The sequence below is a fragment of the Scardinius erythrophthalmus genome (genome assembly GCF_964197995.2).
Source record: "Scardinius erythrophthalmus genome assembly, chromosome: 7".
Lineage (NCBI taxonomy): Eukaryota > Metazoa > Chordata > Actinopteri > Cypriniformes > Leuciscidae > Scardinius > Scardinius erythrophthalmus.
In genome coordinates this window covers 7,138,032-7,147,953 of record NC_138227.1, presented here as the reverse complement: position 1 = coordinate 7,147,953, position 9,922 = coordinate 7,138,032, and the positions used below count along the sequence as shown (strand labels likewise).

Sequence of the window (9,922 nt, the reverse complement as noted above, 5' to 3'; positions counted from 1 at the left end):
ACCTCTGAGGGCTGGCCCATTCGAGGAGAAGTGGTTCACACCTCATCTTACGGTGCCCACTTCTCTCCAGTGCCCTCAGGGGGCCGCTCTGCCAACCCAACTAGTCAGTATCCCAGTGTACATCTGGGAACGTAGAGAAATGTAGTACAGAATTCAGTTTTGTTCTCGTTCTCCTCGCTTTCACAGGGTTCTGCCCACTGTGGTGGGTCCAGAGAAGTCTCTGGTTATGGAACAAGATGTGGGAACTTTCTTAGGGAAGGGGGCCATAGAACGTGTTCCCCACCAGAATTCGGATTTTACAGCCGGTATTTCATTGTTCCAAAAAAGAATGTCCGATTTATTTGCACCATGTAAATCGTGCGGCCAAAATCTAAAGTTCAAAATGTTAACTTTAAAGCAAATCGTGACTATAAACAGTAAAGAGGACTGGTTTGTTATGATAGACCTCAAAAATGCATACTTCCACATATCCATCCTTCAAAACCACAGGAAGTTCCTCAGGTTTGCTTTAGGGGGCAAAGTGTTCCAGTACAGGGTTCTTCCTTTTGGCTAGCACTGTCAGCTTGCACTTTCAAGAAAGGCGTGGATGTTGCACTGGCTCCTCTGCGACTCCAGGGCATTCGCGTGTTGAATTACATCGACGTGATGTTAATGACGGATGCTTCTCTCACGTGTTGGGGAGCAGTCCTGGAGGGCCACTCATCCCAGGGTCTGTGGAAGTGTGTTTTCTGATCTACGGGGGACATGTTCTTGTCCATTTAGACAACACATCGGTGGTCGCTTAGGTTGAGACAAGGGCTGAGGCCTGAGGAATGGAGACTTTACCCCGAGGTGGTTCTTCTATGAAGGAGGAAGAGAAGTGGAAGAGGACATATTAGTGTCTCAAGAATGACACACTGTCCGCTTTGGTTCTGTCTGACTCATCCAGCCCCACTAGTGTTGAATACCATTATGCCTGTATGCATTTCCCCCGATCGCTCTGCTCCCGGGAGTTATGGAGAGAGTTTGCCGGGAGGGTGCCCATCTAATGTTGGTGGCACCTCTTTGGCCAACTCACATCTGGTTTTTAGACTTGATATTCCTCCTCTATGGCTCCCTTAAGGAGATTCCGATCAGGAGGGACCTTCTGTGTCAGGCTGGGGCTAAATATTTAACCCCCGTCCAGAGGAAAGTTGTGGGTTTGAGTCATAGAGTCAGCTATATTCGGCTGCTCCCTTTGAGCCTGTCAAGGAGGTTTCAGGAAAATTTCTGACCTTGAAAGCTTTATTTCTTTTGGCCATTACTTCTCTCAAGAGGATTGGAGATCTACAAGCCATTTCGTTTTCCACTTCGTGTTTGCATTTTTGCCCATGGCATGGTGTAAGCGCACTGGGTAGTACATTAACATTGATAATTATATGTAGGGAATTTGAACAATTAATCAGGAATATGATTAATATATATATTGCATATTACAGTTACATGAAATTATCGAAACTGAAAATAGATTGATTGTCTATATGAATAACCAATCACAACGAATTATAATTTCTCATTCAGATATCAATAGGCTACTTCAGATCATTATATGAAATAACCCTTAATGGAAATTAATGTAATTATCAAACAGTGGTTTGTCCCGCAAACGGCCGTAAGATTAACTTATCAACTTCTCACTAAAGTTACCACTTCTTATAATTTCAGGAAGAACAGTTTCTGGCCGTGAAACTATTCTCCTGACCTTATAAAATTTAGGTAACTGAAAAGTAACAAATCAGCTTTGTAGCTTAAGATCGAAACATCTCATTGATCTGGTTATATGAGCATTTTAGACAGAAACAATCAAGCATATAATGGTTTTAATAATTGAACTAATTACTACATCGAACTAAGAAATACAAATTCTACAATTTACACGAGTGTGCATATAACAATACAAACAGTAAACACAATACAAGACAAAACGGATAGCAGATGAGAGAGAGGATGAAAGGGTGAGCGAAAGAAAGTGAAAGCAAAATGTGCGATCCGAGAGAGATCACAGACCAGGTAACCTTTGAGAGAGACAACAAGAAATCAAATCACATTAAAAGTTCCATAAAACTATACTTGCAAAATGGTTCTCTTTGTTGCTGAAGAACGCAGAGTCGTGCGTGTGTCCTTAAGAGCAGCGTACGTGTTCCATCGTGTCTTTTGGGGCAAGCAGACTCGCAGGAAGATTTAAAGGTTCACCGAACGTGAAGTTACCAACGAAACAATTCAGAGTTCATCTCCCTCGTGGAGGGAGAGGCGAATATGAAAATAAAACTTAGTAAAGAAAAGAAAAACGAAGATGGGAATTCCCTCAGGAGCCATGGAACCAGAAGTTCTCTCAGACGAAGTGCTCGTGCGTGCTTCCTTAAGGAAGAGGAGCTGAGCTGCGGGAATTTCAACAGAGTCCTTTTCTTTGACTTGAAGTTGCTGGCTACGTTCGCTTCACTGAACGTAGGGAGAGTCCGAAGACGAAAATAAAGAAAAGACTTAAAGAAAAATAAAAGAGAAACGGAGAAAAGCTCCCGAAGGAGCCATGGATCTTGAAAACCTCTCACAGAAAAAGTGCCCGTGCGTGCATCCTTAAGGAAGAGGAGCTGAGCGCGGTCGCGGGAGTTGGAGTTGCCGGCTACGTTCACTGAACGTAGGTAGAGTCCGAAGACGAAAATAAAGAAAAGACTTCAAGAAAAGAAAAGAGAAACGGAGAACAAAAGGGAGCCATGGATCTTCTCTCACTGAACGTAGAGGGTTCGTAAAAAGTGCTCCCCGAAGAACTCTAGGTCGGTCTTCTTATGGAAAGACTTAATGTACGCCTACTTTGCGTCCGCGGACCAATCATCTTAGAGCATCTCGGGTGGGAAGAGTCTTGTCAGGAGAACTTATTTGCATAGTTGATGATTGTATAAAATTTCGTCATTTCTAACCAGGAAGATTGTACACACAGAACAATACATTTTACTGTAATCTCCTATGTTTGAGTGGTTCAGTCAAAACAAGACGGTTAAACAGATACCAAGAATGGCAGGTAAAGGTAGAAGAAACAAAGTTCTATTCATATGCAGAATTAAACACATTTAAAGTTTGATTAACACACGATAAAATTGCAGATACTCCAATTTGATATGGGAAGACATCTAAGCACAAAAAGGAATAGATTTAAAACATTTAGAGGTACTTTTCTCGGAAAAGTTCCATGGATGGTGTTTGTGTGTGTGTGTGTGTGTGTGTTAATGTGTGTGTTGGAATGTGTGTGATTTCTCAGTCTCCCGGGGGTTGTAAAGTGTTATCCTCTAGAAAGGGGAGGTCGGGTTACAAGACCATGATTCTATTTGAGACATTAACTAGGAGAAACACTTCCAAGTTACAAATCAGAAAATCATGACCATGGCATGAAAGGGCTAACCAAACATGCATATAGGAAGGTACATATATTAAAATTATATTTTCTATCCTAGGTTACATACAAATGATGTTTCTTTGTGTGTGGGTGTATGGAATGTCTATAGAGAGTTTCGTTATCTCTCTGGTCATCTCTTTGAAGCTCCCCACAGGGGAAGAATGTTGGTTTCAGGTTCTGGAGTGTCTCTGAGATGCAATAGGTGTTGGGAGAGCTGTAAAAGTTGCCACCAGCGCAGACCTAGCGGCTCTAGGGCTATGAGTTACATTTACAGGTTAAACGTTAAAAGTTCTCCCAAAATTTATAATGACAAGGCTTCAGGAGTTTTGTGTGCAGGGAGAACAGAATCATGATTCTTGCACATCCGTTACAATGGTAAAGGCTTTTTTTCACCCTAGGTTTGGCTATATTCCTAAGGTCCTCACTAACGTGGCCAGATCTGTAGTGCTGCAGGTCTTCTGTCCTACGCCTATAGACCAGGAGAAATTAAAAGTGCTTTGCCTGGTTAGGGCGCTTGATGCTTACGTTCACAGAGCTGCCGTGTGGCATAAATCTGATCAACTCTTTGAATGCTTTGGGTCGCCCAGAAAGGCGTACCCAGCATCTAAGCAGAGAATGAGTAAGTGAGTTGTCGAGGTTATCTCTCTTGCTTATGAATTGGCCGGTCAGCCTTCTCTCTTAGCTGTCCGGGCCCATTCTACTAGGAGTGTGGCAGCTTTTAAAGCCTTGTACTCTGGGGCCTCTCTTCATGATGTTTGTGTTGCAGCGGGCTGGTCCTCTCCGCACACATTCGTCAGGTTCTATGACCTTAACCTGGGCACCACCCCTGGCTTCCAGGTGCTTCAGTCTTAGTTGTGCTCCAGACAGGGCCGGAGTGGGGCCACTTTTCAGCCCGGGAGTTTCAGGCCCAAGACCGGCTCTCTTTTTCTATGGTGGAATTCCAAATTAGCACTTTTTCCAAATTGGATAAATGAAGCAACAGTTCAGCTCTTACTATTATGTAGTTTTTATTAATACCATGGTTCAACAAATAATGTAAAGGTTAAATAATAATTCACTTAAGCTGAGAAGTTAACAAAAAATATTCCACTATTCCACAAGGAGAGGTTGATAAATTAACAAAAGCAGAAAGAAAGAAAGAAAGAAAGAAAGAAAGAAAGAAAGAAAGAAAGAAAGCATTTGAAATGTATCCCACTCTTCCACAAATAGGCATATTGAACTAATGTTTACAGATTTATTTGTATTCAAAAATATTCAAAAATAATGATTTTTTAATCAAAAAACGTGATACCTACTCTCAGATAAATGAGGCCTATGATTAATCAGATGCAAACAGAAATATAAAACCAGTCCTAATTGAAAGAAAACAAGTTGACAAAAAGATTGAATCCAATATTGGGTTATAATATAGTATAATGAGACATTTTTAAGCTATTTTTTGTGGACAGGTCATTTTTGACCGGGAACACCGCAAGTGTGACTATGTGCCATTTTGTACAAAATAAAAGGTTTTCAAAACAAATTTCCTGGTGAAAATTAAAGTAGACTAGTGTGGTCAACAGTGCAAATTTTTTCATATTTTATGTAATATTTACAAATTTGTTGAAGATTGAATCCAATATTGGGTGATTATATAGCATAACAAGTGATTTATAAGCTATTTTTTGTAGGACGGTCATTTTTGACTGGGAACACAAAAGGTGTTATAGGGTTTTGAACACAACCTGAGGGTTAAATAACTTTAATTCATATTGTTTACTCTGGTATCCTCTCTACCTGTCCCTGTAGTCATCATGGCCTCATGGACTAGCTCTCATGGTACAACCCATGCAGAGGCTGCGCGCTGCTGTGTCAGAATGCGGAACGTGTGTAGCCTAATGTAACTAACGTGAAAAATGTGGAAAAAAAAAATCCTCGACCGGCCCAAAAGTGAAGCGGCCCACCGGGAATTCTCCCGATTCTCCCGATTACCCACCCCGGGCCTGGCTCCAGATATTATTCACACTAGACAAGCACTGGTCAGTATGGCATAGTAGGTATTAACGTTCCCATAGTACTGTAACTTACAACGCAACGTCAGTTCCCTTGAAAGGGAATGCTTCGGTTCCCTGAAGAGGGAACGAGATGCTGCATTGCTCCGCCATAACTTATTTCACTTCACTTACTTACTTCATGACTTACTTCAGCCTATCAGAAGCTGACATTGTTGGGTTCAGGAGTGCTTTAATACCTTCCTGGTTGTGACATCACCCCCCCATGACGTTCCGCCACACCATTGGACTGATTTCACACGTGCTTCAAGACGCAATCACGCAGACGTTCCCATAGTGTCATAACTTATGACACAGCGTATTGTTCCCTCTTCAGGGAACCAAGGTTACCGTCATAAGTCGTTTTTATGACTTACCATATTGTTTCACTTCAAAATCACGTGAGATAACCCTGTCACCAATAAAAGCCTTCAGTTTGTACATGCCTTGACGGGCCTCTGGGTTTAATTCATAAGAACGCTGCAAAATCCACCTTGTTGAAGAAACATTTGTCCATTGGCCAATCCAGTTACCTTTACTGTCCTGTTTAATAGCAAAGACACAGTGCAGGTATTTTGTGACAGTCAGCTACACATATCCTGACTATCAATGAAGAAATATATAATTACGCTACTGAAAATACAATAATTGCAAATATAACTGAATTTCTAGTTTTAATCAGATTTAAATTTTTTGTTATGACTGCACAGAAGGTTTTGTGTTCTTACCTCAATAACCACTGTACTATACTGTGAAAGAGCAAATAGTAATTTAAGATTATAAGACAAAAATTATTTTATTTATTAAATGTGTATTCAACAGTGCAAGAGAAAATAAAGATGCCAGATAAACACATCAGACCTGCTGATCAAGGGGTGCAAAGTTTTTATCCATGGTAACAACTCTGAAGTTCACTGTAAAATAGAAATGTGTATTAAAAAACTTCACTTTTGATGTCTTCAGCTCTTATGTAAGGGACAATTTCTTCCAGTCATATTTCTCTCCTGTAAATGACCAAACTGTGTGTGAACCGTATTAAGTGTCAAATACAGGGCTGACAACTGTATTCTGCTGCTGGGTGAATGTGTCTTTAGCTGTCACAGCTGCCTGTTTTAGCCATAATGTTACAAAAATATCTGACAATTTGTTCCAGCTGACCAGGTAGAATCAAGTAGGCCTATCCCAGACAGCTATGAGGTTTATTACATGTAACGATTTATCAGTGTTGTAATGTAACGGAGTGCAAATACTTCGTTACTGTACTTAAGTAGAAATTTCACATATCTGTACTTTACTTCGCTATTTAAATTTATTTCAACTTTCACTTTTACTCCACTACATTTCCTAGATAAAATGTATACTTTTACTCCGATATATTTCCACAAAGCATCTTCGTTACTCGTTACCACAAAATAAAATCAGAAGAAATGTGTGCGACTGCAATAAGGGAGGTTTGGCGAATCACTGCTCCTAGATTGCATTACGCACGCTCCGCACGGCGCGCGCTCTATTTCAGCGTAATGGTTGTTTGTTGCCATGCCAAAGGAGGAGGAAGCACAAATGAAACCGCCATGGAAGCACAAGCACCTACTGGAGGACCTCCCGTTATCGTAGACGACCACCCTGACGCAGAGCTGCCAACTCTCATGCATTTTCACACGCTTTCACGCCACACATCCATTTTCTCTCGCACAGAAAAATCGCGAAGCAAAGAGGACACGGAGACCGACAGACTAGACAGAGCAGGTTAGTTATGATAGAAAAAAAATCTCAGCTTTTTATTACGAAATTCAAACAATAAATACCGTTTTGGCACTTGTAAATGTGACTTGACAGATCCCTAGCGCATGTGAACCGATCATCTATACTAGCTAATAGTAAATAAACACGAATGAACAATGTTAAAAGAAACAGTACAACTTACCGAAATGTATATTCATCATACATAATATCGATCAATCAGTGTTTTTCAACCGCGGAAAGGGTCAGTAAAACACCTGGAGAACAATTATGTCACATAACATTTACCTCAGGAAAGCCATTTGATGACCATAATATAGGCTATAGCACGTTAGTTGGCTAGAAAAAAGAGCTATAGAGAGTATTTAGCTAAATATGTGTACTATATTACATATTTATTATATTTTTTACTTATATCATTAAATAAAGTTGTTATTATGATAAAAAACGCATTTATATCTGATAGGGCTCTCTGTATGTTTACAGCATTAGGTGAGATTTTTTTTTCTTGAGAAAAATTAATGCCTATCTTGTGTACCTAATATTTATCCAAATTAGTCAATATTGCATATTGTGATGCAAGATTTTTTTTTTTTTACATCCCAACAACTTCCCCAGCCACCCACCCCACAATAAAGCCACAATAAAGCCACAATAAAGTTCACAATCAAAGTTTTAACCGTTTGCAAAAAAAAAAAAAATTACTTTTACTTCTACTTCAATTACTTAAGTACATTAAATATCAGAAAATTACTTTTGATACTTAAGTACAGTATATATCAGATACTTTAAGACTTTTACTTAAGTAATATTCTAAAAGGTAACTTTCACTTCTACCAAAGTCTTTTTCTAGTATGATACTTGTACTTTTACTCAAGTATTGCTTTCTAGTACTTTATACAACACTGCGATTTATATCAGGGGTGTCAAACTCCTGGAGGGCTTCAGAGTTTAGTCCAAACCCTGTTGATTTCAAATAACCTTGAAGGACCTGATCAGGTACATTTAATAATTAGGGTTAAAGCTAAACTCTGCAGGGCTGTGGGCTCGCAAGAACACCCCTAATCTATTGTATCCATAGATTTCATATAAATTAAAGTCACACAGATACTGATATCAATATCGATATCATATTTGTAATTACAGTATTTAGTCTGAACATGTTTGAAATTGAGGGGATTGTTCAAATGCACACTAGATGACCATTCTGGTGTTTCAAAGCTGTTAGAATTCAAAGCTACTCATCCTTAATATCTGCTTTTCTTATATTTTCCTCTGCTCCTCTTTTTGTTTGTAAATCCATTGAACTGTTTACTTCATACTCTTTTACCATCTGCTGGTTTGTGCAACATTTGTAATCTTTGACCTATGCTCGTTGCCTGATCATAGTGTGCTTTACTTATATGTGCAACCTCAGCTGTGGTGAGGGTTTAGATGTCAGTGACACCAGCATTATTTACTGAGCTTTAGCCTTTGAGACATTCACAGCTCACCTGTCTGTCCTGGAGTATAGATGGGTTTATCAGTCTGGATAAAAGTCAGGGGATGGTAAGGCTTGAACATGACTTTTCTCTCTTCAGTCGTCCTGAAAGTCTCTCCCTGAAGTTCAACCTTCATCGTCTGCACTGATTCTGTCTTGACCAGAGGAGCCTGATGAGAAATAATTTCCTGTATTCACAACCTGCCACAAAAACTAGATGCATTATGATGAAACATATTTGATAATATTCATTATGTGCATGTTTTGATGGCATACCTTGAAGTTAAAGCAGCGATGAAACTCTTCCTCAGCTTTCTCCTGCAGCAGTAATGTGCTCCGGACACCACGAACCAGATGAATGTTCATGACAAGGCTTTCATTGGGCTTGAGAAGACTTGCACACAGTTTGGCCTCAGATCCCGACTTAATCACTGCAGGAAACGTCACCATGAAATATCTGTCCAGAGAAAATGATCATACAGTATTGCCTGAGTGGTTAGATATAATAAGAATAATAAAACATAAACTGGGAGGGAAAAAATATAGTTAATTTAATATTGATCAATTATATGAAAAGTGTATGTTTATTCAGAGCAATATTGCTCTTAAAAATACACTGTCAGTAATTATAAATAATCGTGTGCCTTAAGTTGTCTTTCAAACAGTAAACCTCTACTGTGCAACACAGATCGGTTAAATAAATACAGGAGAAATCATCAAGACTTACAAAATGACTATTGGTATATTAATAATTTATCCTCAGCAAAAAATGTTAAAAACTTACGGCCCTGATGTTTGTCCATTGACACAGATCAGGAGGAAAGAGAGCAGAAGGAGCCCTTTCCAACAGCAGCCAATATTCAGAGCCATGATGACGAGCGATCATCCACAGCATGAGATGAACTGGACCGTCTCTTTTAAAGGGGACTCTCATGCTAAAGGAGGTCCTTCAAAACATGTGTATTGATCATCTGATTAATGATTCAACCATGTAGGCACTGCAGTTCAAAAACATGTGCTAAATTAGATCTACTAAAGCCTTAAAAATACATTTGCGACAAATATTAAAAATAGTAGTGTGGCATGCAGTAAAATAGTCAAGTCACCTTTATTTATTATTTATTTATTATTTAATACAGTTTGTTTCAAAGCAGCTTTACAATGAGAACAGGAAAGAGAACCTGGAGAACGGTACTTGACTGAATGCATTGTGCCAAGTCTAAAGTTTGGAGGAGGGGGGATAATGGTGTGGGGTTGTTTTTCAGG

General features: G+C 39.4%; 1 protein-coding gene across 1 annotated transcript; it reads right to left on the bottom strand.

The window, feature by feature from the left end:
- Window positions 1-7,773: 7,773 nt before the first annotated feature.
- LOC308693305 (ovostatin homolog 2) lies at window positions 7,774-9,549 on the bottom strand. Its single transcript, XM_081370120.1, has 3 exons — window positions 9,441-9,549; window positions 8,933-9,113; window positions 7,774-8,826 (listed from the first exon to the last, which is right to left on the bottom strand). Exons 1-3 carry the CDS (start codon window positions 9,524-9,526, stop codon window positions 8,659-8,661), a joined length of 435 nt encoding a protein of 144 aa, XP_081226246.1. The 5' UTR covers window positions 9,527-9,549; the 3' UTR covers window positions 7,774-8,658.
- Between the last annotated feature and the right edge of the window lie 373 nt (window positions 9,550-9,922).

What these genes read in the sequence shown, in the direction of transcription:
- LOC308693305 (XM_081370120.1), bottom strand. Translation starts at nt 9,526, where the DNA reads ATGGCTCTGAATATTGGCTGCTGTTGGAAAGGGCTCCTTCTGCTCTCT. An exon ending in AATGGACAAACATCAGGGCC is followed by an intron (nt 9,114 to 9,440) that starts GTAAGTTTTTAA and finishes TTCTCTGGACAG; the next exon opens with ATATTTCATGGTGACGTTTC. An exon ending in ATCGCTGCTTTAACTTCAAG is followed by an intron (nt 8,827 to 8,932) that starts GTATGCCATCAA and finishes ATTTCTCATCAG; the next exon opens with GCTCCTCTGGTCAAGACAGA.